Source organism: Galeopterus variegatus, unplaced genomic scaffold (assembly GCF_000696425.1).
Source record: "Galeopterus variegatus unplaced genomic scaffold, G_variegatus-3.0.2 Scaffold1249, whole genome shotgun sequence".
Classification (NCBI taxonomy): Eukaryota; Metazoa; Chordata; class Mammalia; order Dermoptera; family Cynocephalidae; genus Galeopterus; species Galeopterus variegatus.
The window spans coordinates 170,660-189,171 of record NW_007727360.1 but is presented as its reverse complement, the minus strand read 5'-3'; the positions used below and the strand labels follow the sequence as shown (position 1 = coordinate 189,171).

The 18,512-nt window shown below is 53.0% G+C and overlaps 1 protein-coding gene across 2 annotated transcripts in view; it reads right to left on the bottom strand.

Moving 5' to 3' along the window:
* Nucleotides 1-759: 759 nt before the first annotated feature.
* Nucleotides 760-18,512, bottom strand: part of SCARA5 (scavenger receptor class A, member 5) — a 109,728-nt gene continuing 91,975 nt past the window's right edge. For both annotated transcript variants that reach the window (XM_008575873.1, XM_008575874.1), the window contains exons 7-8: nucleotides 11,539-11,733; nucleotides 760-2,906 (exon numbers count right to left, since the gene is read on the bottom strand). In XM_008575873.1, the coding sequence (XP_008574095.1) occupies nucleotides 2,770-2,906; nucleotides 11,539-11,733 (332 nt within the window). In that variant the 3' untranslated portion in view covers nucleotides 760-2,769. The remainder of the gene's footprint in view (nucleotides 2,907-11,538; nucleotides 11,734-18,512) is intronic.

Genomic DNA, 18,512 nt, shown 5'->3' with positions numbered 1-18,512 from the left:
CTTTTTTAAAGCCGATTGTATTTTTCTGAAATGATTTCCTTGTTGCTCATTCATAGCTTAACTCTGCCCATGCTAAGGAGAATGCAGCAGGAGCCCTAGGCTGGCGTCTGGAAGGAGTCTGGTGGGCGAGGGCCGTGGTGGGGGCCGTGAGAGAATGCTCGGGGCAGCCTCTGCATGTTCAGTCACCCTCCCCACCCAGACAGTCCTTTCCCGGGTCTGGTCTCTGCCAAACCCTCACGTTGTATTTTGTGTGAATGTGGAAGACTCTTCCCTCAGGATCCTCTTCAACTAGAAAATACCCACTGGGAGGACTTCTACTTCCAGCCATGAGAGAGCACTTTCCAGAATTACCCTCCCTATGACATAACCAGGAAATTGTCCAAAATACTCAAAACATGTCATTTCAGACCCTGGACAGTAGGTAGCTCAAGACTGTGATCCCTGAGATAAGGGGCCTAGGTACAGGGAGGGGAACCCCAAGTGAGAGCCATGGAGGTGTGCAGAAATAGACAGGTGTTCTCTGTTGAACACAGAAGCAATTCTCTCGTAAGACGGGCCGTGACTACTGTGACTCGAGGCATCACATTTCAGCACGTTCTCGGTCTAGACTGTGTTGACTGCCTTCTGGAAGTATGAAGGCAGCTGTCATAAGCCACCCATGCTGCCAATCCCTCCTGAAAAGTGACCAGACCACTGACTCCACCAGCCCTCCCCACACGCACTGGGTTTTCATGCGAAAGAACGTGATGATAAAGCTTGTCAGTGATGTGTTTTTTGCTTTATTGAAATTCTTTCTTACAAAAGGTCTGATGTATTTTAGGCCAGGCCTAATTTCACTTAGTCCCTGAAATACAGGCCCATGGTCACGTCCATGTCCTCTTAAGAAGGTATGTAAACTAGCAGACTTTTATCAAGGTTCAAATGCTTTTCAACAATGTTTTCATTTGATGCAAAACAAGACCTGTGTTTTCCCAAATGAAGACCAAGTAAGAAAATTATGTGGGTCTTCATCGGTGGGGTAAACTACACTCTTCGTTAGAACCAAGATTTTTTTATCTTAAAAAAAAAAAAACTCAATGTGACATCTTTCCACCTTTAGTATTTTTTTTTAATGAAAACCGTGCAATGTGCTGAGTTATGCAGTAAAGAGTGCTATGTTTATATATGCATACGTATATTGGCTCTGGGAAAAGATGCATGAATACATGCGTGTCATGTAAACATAGCAGTTGGTCAGGAGAGTCTCTGACATTAGGACATTAATAAGTAACAAGCATATTGTAAGCATAGAATGTCCAAGGGCACGGATTAGCTTTGTCAGCCCGGAACTCTGCTGGTCCTGCACGGGGAGGGGCCCGGGTCTCATGTTCCCCAGGCAGGCCGATGCTCACCCCATGTGATCACGTATCCAAGGCCTGACTGTGAGTTTGTGATTCCCCGAAGTGAGGGGGGTCTGTGCTCACTCACTACTATGTAGCTCCCTAGTTCTAGAACACATATACGGCCCAGTTTGACCTCCTCCTTGTGTAAAAAGCAGAATATGACCTCCCTGTCACTAGGAGGGGGTGTAGACTCTAAACCTGCAGAGGCCCATGGTCGCTTAAAACCCCTAGAAGTTATGGGGAATCCTCACTTCCTTCCACCCCTGTAGGATGCATCAGGACTTGTGTTTTCCGGACCAGAGTATCACACCTGAAAAGTCCAGGAAGGGGCAATTATCATCACCTCCACACAGCTCCAAGAAACAGGTGACTTGGCTTAAGCCCTGAGTGCCTGATGACTGAGTGTCAGACTCAGGTAAACACAGACAGTCTCCTGTCATGCTCCACAGCAGTTATCCTACCTGGATGGCAGACCTGGAAACCTATCTCGCCTGACCATGCGCTCCCACACTGTGGGTTTTGGAATATGCAACCTTCTGATCACATGTGTCTCACACCTGAGCTCTTGCTCAGGTGCAGCAAAGACACACTGAGGTTCAGGTGGAAACATGGTCTCAGGCATTCTCAGTCTTCTGACTCATAGGCCAGGTGGATGGGCCAGCTGAGTGCCACCTGGAGGTAAGGTCTTACCCTGACTGACATGCCTTATACCAATGCCACACAGCAGATAAATGAATCTCGCTCCCAAGACACTATTTAGCACGCCATGGTAGTCATTCAGTAAATGTCAGTTTCACTCCTCGTCTCCAAATCCAGCTGGATTCCTGCAGGTGACTTGCAGCCCCTACCGCTGGCTTCTCCTCTTTCACTTGCCCAAACTAAAGAATGGTGCACCGAGGCAGAGGAAGGAGGAAAGAGGTCCCCACTCATTGCTGGGGAGGACGATGTTGAAACTATGGCCTAACTGAGGTTTGGAAATCATCGGAAGAGTAAACGATCCGCCATCCCTCCTGTCTCCACTGCGGCATTTGTCTTCTCTGACATATTCTCAGCATTTGTCTGTAACTAACAGATGGGAGGGAACACGGACACAGAGGCCCAATGTGCGGTGCTCAGAAGTCTGGGCAGGCTGGTGATTCAGCTGACTCGAGCTCCTCACGCAGGAGCCCTGTTGGAAGGGACAGGCAGGCAGCAGATTCCTTTGGAGCAGACACCCAAGAGGAGAACGACCACAGGCCACCATGGTCCTGGACTAGAGGTCTGGGGGCTGGGTGTGCTGGAGTGGGCAGGGCACAGTGTGGTCAGGGTAGCCCTGCGCGATACCCCCACCCCAGGAATACATGAAGGTAGCTGGAGGCGGGGCCCTGACCTCGGGCTGTGCCCACTCTCAGTGTCTGTTGCACGTCAGCCCGGCATCCTCGGCATGTCCACAGTTTGTCACCCCCCACTTGGAGAAGCTGCAGTGGAAGATGGTGTCCTCTGTGCCCTTGCAGGCAACGTCATCCATCCAGATCCTCCCTGTGCCTGTGGAGACAGGTCAACACAGTTTCTTAGCAGACATGCAGGAGGGCCGGAAGGAGAAGACAGAGCTGAACCTATCTGCCCTTGACCAGGGTGGCCCTGGCTCGACAGGAACTTTTCAAATCTGGTGACTTCCTCCTACCCTCTCCACCCCACCGAGATCTCACACTTATTCATTAGGCTCAGTTTCCTGAGAGCAGAATCACAGTAATTGATGGTGATATTGGTGGGGTTTATGAGTATCTTCTCTGTCTCAGTCCTCACCATGGTGCCATGAGGCAGGTAGTAATAGACCCATTTTATAGATGGGAAACCTGAGGTTCAAAGAGTGATTGGTGCAAGATCCCTTAGCTTGTTAGTGGTAGAGTCTGAACTCAAACCTCCCAGGCCCATACTTTATAAGAGACAGCACACAGCTTTTGGGCATGACAGCTTGCAGCCTTTGCTGATGAGAGTCAGGCAGGGCTGAATCAGAGGGACAATGTCAGACAGATCCTGGGTTGCCCTAGTGCCCCAGAGCCAAGTGCATCAGTACCAACATTATTTCTGATCTTCTGAGGTTCCCATTCTATGAGCCCAAAATAATGGTTACGGAATGGCAAGGGATCCCAGAATTTAACATTAGAGCCAGCGGTATATTTAAGGATATGCAGGAGCATTCCTAAACCCTAAGTAATGAGGTCAGTTTCCAAATAAAATGTCCCTAAGACAATTTATTTGACAGTTTTACCTGCAGACAGCCTGCTCACCCAGCTGTCAAGGGGACCAAGCTATTGGTCTGCAGATGCCCATGCAGGATGCCTTGGGGCTTTAGCTGCCTCTCCCAGCACTGTACCTGAGTCCCGAAAGGCATAAACTTGGCACTGAGGTCCCTCAGTGAACGGCAGGGAAACAAGGCAGCTGAGCAAGCCTCTGTGAGCGAGTGGAGAGGGCTTGTCTAGGGTCAGAAGGGGCGGTGGAGGGAGAGAGAGCTGCGCAGAAGTCACCCGGGGCTCCCAAGGACGATCTGGTGGGACCACCACCCATGGTTCCAGTGGGCTGTCTGGGCTGATGGCTGTGCCCAGCCCCAGATGGCAAGAGCCCATTTGGGAGCCCTCTGGAAGGGTGGATGAGCTCCAGGGCTCCCACGAAGCAGTCAGTGGCTCAGAGCCTCATTCCTCAAAGTGAGGTCCTAGACCCACAGCACCAGCCTCACCCGAAGCCTGTTAGAAATGCAGACCTCAGGTCTGCCCAGGCCGCACTAAGCCAGAATCTGCATTTTTTTTTTTTTTTAAAAGATGACCGGTAAGGGGATCTTAACCCTTGACTTGGTGGTGTCAGCACCACGCTCACCCAGTGAGCAAACCGGCCATCCCTATATAGGATCCGAACCCGTGGCCTTGGTGTTGTCAGCACCGCACTCTCCCGAGTGAGCCACGGGGCCGGCCCCAGAATCTGCATTTTAATGAAGCAGCTATGCCTTGCAGTGTGGGAAGCCCTGGGAGAGAAACAGGAGCAGGGCTTTGCAATGAGACAGGCCTCAATTCGAGCCTCAGTGCCATCTCGAATGACAAATTCAGCGTTCAAACTGGGAGGGGATTCCCTGGCTGTGGGACTTTCAGTAGTAAAAGTGGATAAATTCCAGGCAAACTGGGATGGCTGGTCACCCCAGTAAACTCACCTCTTAGCTCTCTGACCTGGCATTAAAAAGCACAGGTTACAGGTCATAAGCTGGGTTCCAACATTACTGGCTGAGTCACCCCAAGCAAGTCAACAGGTCCCCAAGTTGGAAAGGGCTTTGCCATCTACCAGAGCCTCCGAGCTCCCAGCCCGGAGGAGCAATACCATACCACATCCCTCCACAGCCCCTCCCCGGCCCATCTCCAGCAGCCGGACAGTCTCTCTCTTTTTTTTTTTAGTGGATTGTCAGGATGGACTATTAAAGGCTTAAACTCCATCATTCACTCTCGAACAGTGAAATCCCTTCACAGAGAATGTCAAGGGAACACCTAAACCATTTCACTGCCACCTAGACCTACTGCATGAACTAAGTGGTTTAGGCCTATTTTTGTTACATGGAGATTTTCAGCATCTGTTGTCACAGGATCGTCACACAGTGAATCCAGGGATGGAGCAGGGAGGCAAGGCCCCCTTCCGCCACCCTCCTGGATGTGTCCCTTGTCCAGAGCCTCTTCCTGGCCTGCAGAGCTGTGGCTCTTACACAATAAGCCCTTTGAGGCAGAGTAATAACTCGCAGATTAAACGTCTCCCAGAAAACACATCGGTTTACAAATGACCCAGGAAAAGGCAGCAGGCCCGAGAGCTCTGTGGGATTAGTCACACCCAAAGCAAATGAAGAAGCAATAAGAACAGGCCCAAGGTCACCCAGCCCGAGGCACACACCGGATCTCCCAACTCCAGACTCCAGCTGGTGTTTAGCCAGGGAGTTCTGGCTGATGTCCAGTCATAAACAGGCCAATAAAATGGGAATAGGGTCACTAAATGAGCAGCGCTGAGTATGTACAGTTGCAACGGTCTGGGGCATCATCGAAGGGGTCGTTAACCAGAAAACCATCTCTGCACCTCACACCATGCACCAGAGGCTGGAACCCCGTCAGCTCCAGGTACCCATTGTGGTTTATCGTTAGAACTGACCTACGGCTACTCAGAGTGTGGGCCAAGAACCAGGGCGCCAATGGCACCTGGGAGCTTGGTGGAAATTCAGAGCCCGCACTGTAGCAAGACCCCAAGAGAGTCACCAGCACATGGAGTCCAAGAGCCAAGTTCCAGGTTAGGTCTGTCTGCGCTTCCACACTGGTTAGCTCTGCTGAGTTCCACAACAAAGCCCTAGCAGGTGAGCAGGATTGGTACCATGCCCCCTGTCTTACAGATGGGCAGAATGAAGCCTCTGGGACCATCTTATCCCAAGGAGGTGAGATGGGCAAGAGCCCAGGTTGTCCGAAACTTACAGCACCAGGGCCTGTTTGAAGGCGGGGCTGCTTGGACGAGTGAGTGGGGATTTTATTTTAGCCTTATCATTCATTTATTTGAGAAATAATTGAGGGCCTACTGTGTGCTCAGGACTATTCTGGGTGTTTAGAATACATGGATGAGCAAAAGAAGGCAAAACAACAAGAACAGAAAATCTCTGCCTCAAGGAGCTGATGTCTGAGTTCGTATGTGTCTATTTAGAGCAGTGTTAATAATGGAATAAATCACACTGAATCCTGCAGGCTTCCATTGGAGCTTCACACAGAGGTTGGCAGGACAGCTATTCAACAGCCATTTAAGAAAGAGGAAAACTGAGGACCCAGAAATTTTAAGTGAATTGTCCTTGGTCCCAAAACTATTAAGAAGAGACCATGACTCAGGCCTATGGCCCAATCAGTTTAGTCCTTGCTCCTTATATAACCACAGCCTGCAGCACAAACCACTAAGCCACGGGGTGGCAAAACTGGGGGCCAGTTTTTGTAAATAAAGTTTTATTGAAACACAGGGCCACCTGTTTGATTTGGTATTATCTACAGTTGCTTTCATGCTACAACTGCAGAACTGAGTTGTTGTGACAGAGACCACCGGGCCCACAAAACTGAAAAGATTTGCTGTCCTGCCCTTTACAGAGCTGTGCCTTGCACTAAGCCATCTCTCAGTATTTGAATCTTACCTCAGAAAAAAGGGCAAAAAAGGGTAATAACAATCTAATGAGCAAACACTCCCAATTCCATCCATCCATTTCCTCCTACAAATCTGTCTGATTTGCACTGTCCCGGCCTCCTCTCCTGGTCGTCTGTCTCACAGGGAGATCTCCCTGCTGGTCCGAGGCTACTCCCAGCTGCACTGGCTCCCCGCTCCCCTGTCCTCCCAGACCGCACCCAGAACTCACCCTGCTGCCGTCTTCTCCAAGGCCTCCTGGGCCAATTTAAAATTTAAAGCATCTTCAAGGATCTCCCATTTGGGTCTTCCTTGCTTTTCCCCAGGGAAACAGGTAATTTGATTACTAAGCCATGCCCAGGAAAAACTCTATGGTGCCAGACCACTGAGAGAACTGCCAGGGACTGGGGACGTCTTACTGGGGAGGGCTCAGGTCAGGCAGGCACTAGATTCCTTCCTTCCTTCCTTCTTGCTCCCTCCCTCCTTCCCTCCTGCATTTATCCAGTATCTACTACATCCCAGGCACAGTTCTGGGTTTTGGAACTATAAAGGCAAATCCCTCAAGATGTTCACATACACTGAAGATCCTAGATTGGGAGGTCATGAGAGGTGCTATGACAAAGATATAAAAATGGCACAGAATAGAGGTATTTACATCATGGGGGTTGGGGGGTGGAAGGAGCCAGAGAAGCTTCCCTCAGGAGACGACAATTCAGCTGACATTAAAAGCTGAGCAGGAAGGAGGGAAAGGCCTTCCAGACAGGAGGAGCAGCACCGAGGAGACACGGCAGCATGACGGGCATCACACACGCTCTGAGAACCACTGAAGGTGACCAGCACGACTGGGTGGGGGGACAGGAGGTGGAGACAGGAGGCCCTGGGTGCTAAGCTGAGGAAATCATATGTGAGCCTGAGAGCAACGACCCCCTGAGGACAGGCAGGGAGGGACAAGAGCAGGCACTCATCTTCGGAAGACCCCTGGCAGCCACAGGGAGGAAGGCCCCAGGAGCTGGCCTGCAGGGGTGCGGCAGCCGTGGGGAAGTCGCTCCCGGAGGACTGCAGCTACTGCCATGTCCTCTACCACCGACGCCCACCTGCACCCAACACACAGCACGTAACACATACCACTCCAACTGCTCGACATGTGTGATCTCCTTTAACGTTTGCAATGTCCCTTACAAAGTGGAGGAACTACAGCTCACAGAGGTGAAGAAATCTGCTCAAGGTCACCGGCCAGTAAGTAGCAGATGTGGGATTCCAGTGTGGGTGGCTTGACCCCAGAGCCTGAGCTCCTAGGGTGAGGGAGTGGGCATGGGTTCAAGAGACACCAGAGAGGCAGACACTGGTGGGATCTGCAGGACGTGGGGACCAATCAGATAAGGGGATGGGGTGGGTCACGGGGAGGAGGTGCCGCGGGGTTCTGGTGTGGATGGGGTCTGACTGAGCTGGGGGTGCAGTGGACCAAGGTGGGGAGGTAGAGGACTCGGTGGGAAGGAAATGTGTGCAGGGCAGGTCAGCAGGGGAGCTTAGAGGGTCCTGGTGAGGGCGGGGGAGGGACAGCTGCGATCCCAGCTGGCAGGGGAGGAGCACATCAGAGGGGCTGATGAAAACAGAGACCACAAGGGGCCAAGGGCCTGGGGGCTCCGTGAGGCTGAAGCGGGGTGAACTGGGAGTAAGTCAGGGCACCAGTGGGTGGGAGGCTGTGGAGAGACCTTTTCCTTGGCCCTGTTCCCCTGCTCCACCGCTGCCACCACACCACTGAGAATCCCCTCCAGACCAAACAGGCTACGGCTGGGAGTGGGCATGCTCAGCTCTGTGCCCTGGCCCAGGAGGTGCCCAGAGGCTGCTCGTGGAAAGAGGAGGTGGCGGGAGAGTGGCCTGGGCTAGCAGAAGGGGCACCAGACGTGCCTCGGCTGTGTCAGGCCCTGCCTGCCCAGGCCTCAGCTTCCCTCCATGCACCCAGGAATGACACCTGGCTTGCCCACCTGTAACGGTCCTGACTAGCACGTGGATCAGTCATCAGACCACGATGGGGACATAGTGCACATCTGAGACATCTCTGGAAGCAAGTCCAGCACCCAACGACTGCTCTGAAGAAGCAGCGGCAAGATGAGAGCTTCCCGACACATGTCCTGCCACCTGAGAGTCGGGGGAGGCAAGTGGCCACCGACCCACAGCACCACTGGCCCACGGGGCTCAGGCTGGGCCACCTTTTCACCAGCTGCCCATGGCCTTCAAACTACCTATCTTGGCTTCTTGAAAAGAGCTTATGATTTTTTTTCTAAAACGGTTTTGCTTGGACTCCTTTCATTTTGGGCTCCCACGAGGACTGTTCCTTTTCTTCCTCTTATAAGCGGTTGCGGTGGTTTTTCTGGAAGAAAACAAGCTGGAATCCAGCCCAGAGCTTCAGGTGGGAGGAAACGGCTCTGTCCCGGGGGGCTGCCCTCCATAGTACTGGCCCCCTTTGTACTCCCTGTACTCTGGCTTTTAAGAAGAGGGGCCGGGATGTGTGGGAGTCCACCGGCCACTCCCTGCCAGCTGTACCAGAAGACGTCACCAAGAGTCACTTTCCGCCAATGAGACTGGGGAATAAGAGATTCTGAGCAAGAACTGTGCAGCCTGTGCTGGGGATGCAGAGGGACGTGGCTATGAGGAGGGGGTCCGATGGCCAGTCTGGATGGGACCTGGCTCCATTCTGGGTCCCTGTAGCCATTTAGCACAGGGGGTTGGACAGCCATGGCCTTGGCAAGACAGCAGGCACACCGGCTCCACCCCAGGAGGAAAGGAGCTCCTGCAGAGGGTAGCTGTGTCCACAGGTCACCGGGGGACCTGGCAATACAGCGTGAGAGCATCAGCCCAAATCCTTACCCCATCTGCCAGCACACAGGTCCTCTGGACAGGTGACAGCAGCACCTTAAAACCCTAGGGACTAGGCTGGAAGGCATATCCCAGAGTCTGCAAGGCCCCGAAGTTACAGACAAGACACCAAGACCCCAGGCAGAGAAGGGACACACCCAAGACCCCATGGCCAAGGGGCAGATCACTATTATGTATGTGTGGGGAATACCGGGTTTATGAATGTGGGGCCATTGTTTTAGTTTGGAGTCAACATAGTTTTCTCTATGTTCAAGGTCTGACGGAGGAGAAGGCGCATGAGTGTGAATTTGTGTATTTGAGTGTGAGAATGTATGTGGTAGCGTGGGGTGTGTGTGGGTTCAGCACATGTCATTTGGTGGGTGTGGAATACGTGCTCCCTGCATCTGGGTACAGATCTTCATATCAGTTTGGGTGGTGGCTGCAATAGACTGAATGTGTCCCCCCAAAATTCATATATTGAAAACCTAATCCCATAACACTAAGGGCAAGGGCTCAGATCCCTATACTGGCCAGCCACCAAAAAAAAAAAAAAAAAGAAAAGAAAAGAAAAAGTAAAAAAACCCCACCTAATCCCCAATGTGATGGTGTTAGGAGGTGGGGCCTCTGGGAGGTGATTGGGCCATGAGGGTGGAGCCCTCATGAATGGAATTAGTGCTCTTACGAGAGACCCCAGAGAGCTCCCTGGCCCCTTCTGCCATGTGCAACACACAAGCACTGTCTATAACTAGGAAGAGGCCCTCACCAGATACAGAATCTGCCGGCATCTTGATCTTGAGCTTCCAGACTCCAGAACTGTGAGCAATAAATTTCTGTTGCTTATAGACCACCCAGTCTAAGGCATTTTGTTATAACAGCCCAAATGGACATAGACAGTGGCCATAGTAAGCATGTCAAGGTATACAGAGTGTTATGGGCTGCATTTGTCCCTCCAAAGTTCATAAGTTGAAGCCTGACCCCCAGTACCTCAGAATGTGACTGTATTTGGAGATGGGGCCTGTAAAGAGGTGATTGAGATAAAGTGAGTTCATGTGGGTGGATACTAATTCTACCTGGTGTCCTCATAAGAAGAGGAAGAGACATCAGGAACCTGCACCTGCAAGTACAGAGGGACGACCCTGTGAGGACGCAGGGAGCAGATGCCATCTACAAGCCTCAGAGGATGCCTCAGAAAGAACCAAACCTGCCTGTCCTTGATCTTGGACTTCCAGCCTCCAGAACCCGAGAAATAAACGTGTGTGGTTTGAGGCACCCAGCCTGTGGTTTCTGTTACATCAGCCCCAGCTGACTCATACAGAGAGCTAGCTGGAGAGACAGACCCGGGGGTAAATGGAGACTGGAGCTGGGAAGGACAGACGGTTCAAACCCACCACCCACCTGAGAAGAGGCTGCGTACCTCCCTCAAGTCTCTTGTGCTGCCTGCGGGAAGGGGGATGTGCGTGCACACATCAAAAGGAAAGCAGCCGAACGGCAATGGCTTGTGCAATCTTGTCACACAAGGACAAGATGAATTATCTGGAGATATTCACCTGGAGAAGAGAAGACTCAGAGAGGCGGAGACAGCCAGCAGCGTGGTTGAGAGTACAGACCCTCCCCAGCCTCCGCTTGCGTCTGCCATTTGCTAGCTGTGTGACCTTGGGTAAGTTACCCCACCTCTCTGAGGTTCTGTTTTCTCCTTTGGAAAAGGGGGATGATATCTGCATGTATATCACAGTGAGTGTTGTCAAGATTAAATGAGTGAATGTTTGTAACGTAGCCTGGCACACAGGGAGCGATATAAATGTGAAATTATAACAAAAAGAGGAGAGAGATAGGAGAGCAAGTTACAATCATCTGGGGAGCTGTTCAGTGGGAGAGGGGCTAGACTTGTGCCTGAGACACAGGACTGAGAGTGAGGGCCAGCAGGGGAAACTGACGAAGCCATGATTCAGATTCAGAGAAAGAAAGAGCTTCTAACAATCAGATCTGTCTGAAGATGACAGGCTTACTTGGGGGACAGTGAGTTCCTACTGCAGGAAGAATCCAGGGAGAGGCCAATGACACTTGGCAGAATGGCGGTCAAGTGACTCGGGCTTTGGAGAGGAGACCTGTCCTAGCTTCCACGGGCCCTCTCCCCCATCCTTTGCCTCACCTTGGCCGAAGCGAGCTGTCCGGTACACCTCCTCAGCGCTGCGGAAGCCCAGCATGCGGCACACCACGTCCCCGTCCTTCTTGTCCCAGCCGTCATCGCACACGGTGCCCCAGCGCCGGTCATGGAACACCTCCACGCGGCCCTCGTGTGGCCCCGAGCCGTTCACCAGCCGGATCATCACAGCCTCCATGCCACCTGCCGGGAGCAGCCAACTGTCACTACCAGCACTGGACACTCTGGGGACCACCCAGGCACCCCTCTACCCCAGCAGGAGGGAAGAGAGGGATGGGGCCACGGCCATGCCAAGACCTCAGCCCCAGAAGTCACGCCGTGTCACCTCGGCCCTTTGCCAGCCTCCTTCTCTCACCTTTTTTTTTTCCTTTTTGTCTTTTTTACTGACCTGTAACGGGATCGCAACCCTCGGTGTCGCGCCCGCACAGGGGACCGGCAACAGGATCGCAACCCTCAGTGTCGCGCCCGCACCGCGCTCAGCCAGTGAGCAGGAACCGGTCTCCACATGGGATCCGAACCCTCGGCGGGAGCGCCACTGCACTCCCAAGCGGCGCACTCTCCAGTGCGCCACCGGGCCGGCCCACACCTTTTGTTTTTTTAACAGCCATTTTAAGGTCACAGCAAAATGATCGGACGGTACAGAGAGTTCCCATATACACCCCCTGTCCCCACGCATGCACAGCCTCCCCACTGTCAACATCCCCCTCCAGAGTGGTGCATTTGGTACAGTCCATGAACCTGCACTAACATGTCATTATCACCCATGTCCACAGTTCACATCAGGGTTCAGTCTCGTAGTTACACAATCTATGGGTTTGGACAAACACACAGTGACGTGTATCCACCAATGACAGCATCGTACAGAACACCTGTTCATCCCTCTCTCCCCCTAACCCTGGCAACCACCAATCTTTTCACTGACTCCATAGTTTTGCCTTTTCCAGAACATCATATAGATGGAACCATATGGTACGCAGCTTTTCACACTGGCTCTTTCACTTAGTAGGATGCATTTACGTTTCCTCTGGGTCTTTCCATGGCTTGGTTTTTAGCACTGAGTAATAGTCTGTTGGTGGATGTACACCCACCGAAGGACGTTTTGGTTGCCTCCAAGTTTTGGCAATGATGACGACAGCCGCAGGTTTTTGTATGGGTGCAAGTTCTCAGCTCCTTTGGGTAAATATCAGGGCGCGTGATTGCTGGATTCCTCCCCACCATTTGTGACCTGGTGACCAGCAGCCAGGCCTGACAGGAAGGAGGGTATAGGAGGAACAGAGGAAACTGATGGATGGTTGGGGCACTGTGGCAGGTGGCCTTGCTGTGTGGCTCGGTAAGTGGAGAGGTGCCTGGGAGGTGTCTCAGCCCTGCAGTCATCATTCAGCTCTACTGTCCCATGAGGCTGTGAGTGCGAAAGTGCTTGAAGCCAGACAGACCCAGCTGTGGACTGTGGCTCTGCCACTCACTGTCTGAGAGAGACGGTGGTCCATCAGATCTATGATGCCCCTGTGGTGAGGCACATTGCTGCCTTATATGCCACTGAGAAGGAAAGAACAGCTAGTTAGGTGGCAAACTATGTCAACTGCTGGATGCTTCCTGATTTCACAGATGTTAAGATGTGTGTCACAGAATCAATGAAATATGGCGATATATGTAAAGAGCTTAGAACAGCAGCTGGCACATAGTAGGCTCTTCCCACCTAAATGAACTTGAGGAAATCTCATAGCCTCTCTGACGAGGGGACAACAGTCACAGGACGGCTGTGCAGATGAAATGACGCACACAAAGCTCCGAGCGCTGTGCCCGGCAAATAGTAGGCACTAGGCAAATGAGAGTTTGCTCCTTTTTCTAGTGGGTGATGCCCTGTGGCCTTCACCTCTAAATACATCCAGCTTGGTGCCTGGATGGAGGAAATGCACAGTCAATCCTTGCTGAGCAGATGCATGAGTGAAGACTCATCCTTGTGCATGACAAAGCATCGTCTTAGTTCTCCAAAGGGATGTTCTGGAGACTCAACAAACACGGGAGCAAATGAAAGGAGCCTTCAGATTGTCACAAAGCCAGGGTTTGGCTGGGAAGTCATAAGTCTCAGGGTGATAACACGGTAGAGCCAGTGTTGGGATCACAGCTGGGGTCTCCTGATGTGTCTTTTCATCATCCCATCTGCCCCACCATTCATGGGGGGCTATACCACCCCATGGGGGCCTTCAAAGGGAAGCCTCAGCGTGGGGTCAGTTGGTAGAGCGAGCAGCAACAGGAGGGTGCTGTGGGTCCCAGGGCAGGTCAGGCAGGGTTCAGGGTGTCAGGTCAAAACAACAGGAAGAGGTCGGAGTGAGTGGGGAGTCAGAGCTGGTGTTCAGAGGTTCCCTGACTTAGCCTCTCTCTCTGGCCAGCCTGAGCTCGCTCTAGGTGACTGAGAGTCAGTTACAGAGCCGTGGGTACATCCACGGGCAAAGCCCTGCCCTTGTGGAGTGACATGCTAGTGGGGGACACTACCATCAAAGCGCCGGATCTACCTTAGCAGTAAACAAATACAAGCAGGACTATGGCCAAGTAGTGGTGACAGTACAGACGGGAGGAGAAGCACGGGGACAGGTGGGAGCGAGGTGGGCACCTCCGGCACGGGAGACAAGGAGGGCCTTGGGTGGAGACCGAGTGAGCCGAGGAAGGACACGGACTTCGCCAGCTCAGGAAAAACCAACCCTCTGTACTCCGGCCTAAGCTTTTCTCTTTCTCTAGGTCTCAGCTTAGATGTCCCTTCTCCTGAGAAGCCTCCTCTGGTCCCACACCTGGCTGGGGCCCCTTATGGACTGACTTACTGCTTCGTATCACATTTACTCTCTCAGGACACTGTGAGCATTCTGAGGGCCACGTGGTCTGAGACAGGGCCTGGTACACGGAGATGCCCAATCTGTGCAAAATGAAGCCCTGCACGAGTGAGTGGACGCATCTGATAATGGAGACCCGGGTGGGCAGGTGCCGTACGGTGGACACAGCCCCCCAGAGTTCAGGGCTTGGTGGGAGCCTGAATGGAGAAGCCGCCATCAGGGTGTCCCACGGCTCCGCCGTCCTCTTCACACATCCCAGCCCGTTCTAGTCACGCTCTCGCTGGCTTCTTATGGTGAGATGGTTCTGGACCCAGACCTCAGGCTATTGGTACAATGACTGTACATTCCAGATGTGCCTGTCATAGGACTATGGTGGGTGTTAAAGAAGTCTGGACAATTTCATCTGGACATTGAAATATTGAAATTTCCAGGAGGTTCCAAGGTATATGGAACTGACAAAAGAATATTTGGAAACAAGACGAGTGAAAAATTGAAAGTATAAGGTAACCATAATTATGGGACCCACAGCATCAATTTCAAGGATGTCTCTGGGTCTTGGCTTATGTTCCCTATTCTACAAGCAAAGTCATAGCTCCCAGGACTCCCCATGGCTCCTAGTGGGGTACCCCCACCCCCACTACAACCACAGTGATCTCAAGGACTGAAAAGAGAAAAAGTGCCCATGAGGTGGTTAAAAAAAACTAGACAGCACCTTGATGAGGCTGGACCCCAGCCAGACCTCAACGTTGGTTCATCGAACACCAGAGCCTGTTTCTCGTCCCTTGTCCCCAGAGCTTCCAGACTCAGCTTGCCCCCATGTGGAGGACCACCTGCCCACGGGATTGAGACATGCTGCAGGCCCCAGAAGGGCAGAAAGGATTCTGAAGCTGCATCGCCTCCCCTGGACCCATCCAAACCAGACATCTGTTCCAGCTCCGTCTTGTGGAATTTGGCCCTAAACTGTTTTTTTTTTTGCATCCTTTTCCAGCTAACAAAATCTCAGCTCTGTCGCCATCTCCCTGGGACACCACAGGATGAGTGAGGTCTCACCTGCATCGGATGCAGCCTGCCCCATTCAGGGACTCAGACGGTCCAAGAGGCTGTTCCACCAACAGTGTCTCTGGTCCCCTTTGTTCTCAAGGCTGCCAGCCAGGTGGACAGGCACCTTTCCCAGGCCTGAACAATAATGCCACCTCCTGCAACACGCTCAGGGAATCATCAAACATGCTGCAACAGTGACCCCCCTCCAGCCCAAGAAGGGCGTCATGTCTTGTTAAGAGGTTTGGGTTTCTGCGGGCAGAGGTTTTTTTTTTTTTTTTTTCCTTTTTTTTTGTCTTTTTCGTGACCGGCAACGGATCGCAACCCTCAGTGTTGCTCCCGTACTGGACCGGGACCGGCAACGGGATCGCAACCCTCGGTGTTGCTCCCGCGCCCCGCTCAGCCAGTGAGCAGGAACCGGTCTGTATGTGGGATCCGAACCCTCGGCGGGAGCGCCGCCGTGCTTCCCAAGCAGCGCACTACAGCAGTGCGCCACCGGGCCGGCCCAGAGGTTTTAAACTCTGCAGTTTTCTAGCAGTTTCCACCCCAGGGCAAAGCTTTCCCACTAAGCAACCAACCACGACTGGGAAATGCTGTCACTGAACAGACGCATCAGCTCCACCTAATCAGACACAGTGCCTGAGTGGCAGCCACTCCTGGTTTGTGACCCCCCCATCCCCCCAACCAGGACGCTTCTTGTTACTCCAGGGAGCGTCCTCAGACGCCCAGAGTGATCCTTGCAGGGCACATGGGGTGCAGGGGTCAGGGGACGCCTCTCTTTGCATGTGACAGCAGAGAGAAATGGAGAGCCGGGATTCCTGCTTGTGTAAAGCCGGCCAGTCCCAGGATGGCAGTGAGGGGCGCAGTGCGAGGCGAGGGCAAGCTGCTCATCCACGACAGGCGAGGGGACCCCACGCTCTTGGGCTGCAGCCACGTCCTTAATAACTGCCCTGCACTGACCCAGAGGCCCCTTCCCCTGTTCTTTGCATCCTGAGCCCTGGAAAGTCCTTGTTCCCTGCCCTGCTGCTCGCTCCCCCAGGACTATCTGATTTGGAGTCACAGGTGAGTACCGGGGTAAGGAGGACATCACACTGTTCCTCTTGTTCTGGGTCCTGAGCCCGCAGACTGGGGTCTACCTGTCCATGTGCCCAAGGTTTGCAAGTGGAGAGGAAGGGACTGACCCCAAGGCCAGCTGCTACCCAGCTCTGCACAGGAGTGGCACCCCAGCATTCCACCTCTCGGCTGGAAAATCCAGATTTGAGGGAACTGCCAAGTGGCTGTTCCTCCCCAAACACACGTAAGTCATGTGGAGATCTTTCCAACACAGCTTGTCCCAATCCCCAGCCCATAAAGCCCGGGGCAGAGCTTTTCCTTTGAATCTTCCCCCCTGTCCACAGCAGGGACATGCAGATGTCCACAGGACCGGTCTCTGCTCCTGTCTTCTCTGCTGCCCCAAGGTTGGGGACCATGCTGCCACCCTGACACCCTGTGGCAGAGGCTCTCCCCTTTTATACAGAGCAGCAGGCAGAGTATGGTACTCTCTTCAAAGTCTAGACCCAAAGCGTCACGCTTGGCCTGGCTGTGCAACCCCAGGGGAGAAAACCGACGTGAGGGAACCCAGGGCAGGAGACTGGCCCCTTCCTGGTGGGTGGCCTCCTCGCTGTCCCCCAGATCAAAGGGCTCACTGAGTTACCCCCGCAAGTCTTCTGGAGCATCATTGGCTCAACCTCCCTTGGGGCTTTTTGCCTCCCCGTTCCCCGACCTGATTTGCTGAGCCCGCCCACCACCCTGCCACTCCTGCCACCAATGCTGTGGCCCTCAGCCACCCTCCTGCAGCAGGCCCCAGTCGCACAGACCCTGACCTGGCTCCCTATAAAGAGGGTATGGCTGGGGCATAGACGGGGTTGGTTCACGTAGAAGGAGGAGGCCCGGGCATGGACTGGGAGGCTTTGCGTTTTTTGAGAATATCACTGGTGACAACTTCCGTGAGTTCAGGTGTGGGCTACAGATGTCCTATTACTTAGTGCACAGAGCTACTTCTAGGGAACTGTGACACAGTCTTTGGGCTTTTCCCATCATCACGAGTCACGGAGAAGCAGGGAATCTGCCAGGTGGTGGACACTTGAGATAACACAGTCCAAGCTCTTCACGTGATACAGGAGGGAACAGAGGCCCAGAGAGGGGATGGCCTCCCCCACAGCATCCCACAGGTGGGAGGAGAGCTGGGCCTGAACTTGAGACGTGACCCTCAGTACAGCTCTCTGTCTATACCCTCCTTTCTCTCCCAGAGTCCTTCATTCTTCGTGAGATCTCCGAGCAGGGTCCCCTAATCCGCTCCATGGCTTTGCTGCAAGATGCCTTTTGATGGAGCAGTTGCCTGAAGAACAACTCCTTTAACCCTGGAACTGTACTGGCTTCTCCTGAGTCTCACGGAGGGCGAGGATAGGAGGACAGCCCTCATGAAGCACCCCCACGGCTGAGTGCGTTTGGGAAAGTGGACAGGCCGCTGCTTCCAGGGAGGCGAGAACAAACCAGCCCCAGCTTTTGAAGAAAGAGACCATATCCATTGAAGGCCTGGGTGATTCCACTTCCTGTGCACAGATTTGGGGGCACTAAAGATACATAATCCATATTAATTCTTTATTTTGTTTTTTGGGGGCTTGCTGGTAATGGGATCCAAACCATTGACCTTGGTATTGCAAGACTATGCTCTAACCACTGAGATAACTGGCCAGCCCCTAATTCTTTACACATACCTTTAAGAATACATTTCTTTTTTCAATGTCTCATTTATTTATCCCTCTAGATGCATGTACAGAATCCCTACCACACCGCAGGATTGCACTAAGTGCTAAGGATACAAAGACAGATAACGTCTTTGCTCTTGAGTCGCTCAAGTGAACTAACGGCCTAACAAGGACAAGGCTGCAGAATGTCAGGGCTGGCAGGGAGCTCAGGGCCTCCTGAGGCCAAACCCCTCATTTAGAGGGGAGGGAACTGATGTTGGGAGAGAGGAAGTCATCAGCTGTTCCCAGTCTGCCCGATGCCTCTCCTTCTAGCCACAGCCACTTCCAGCCCTGGCCGCTCTCAGTGCTAAGC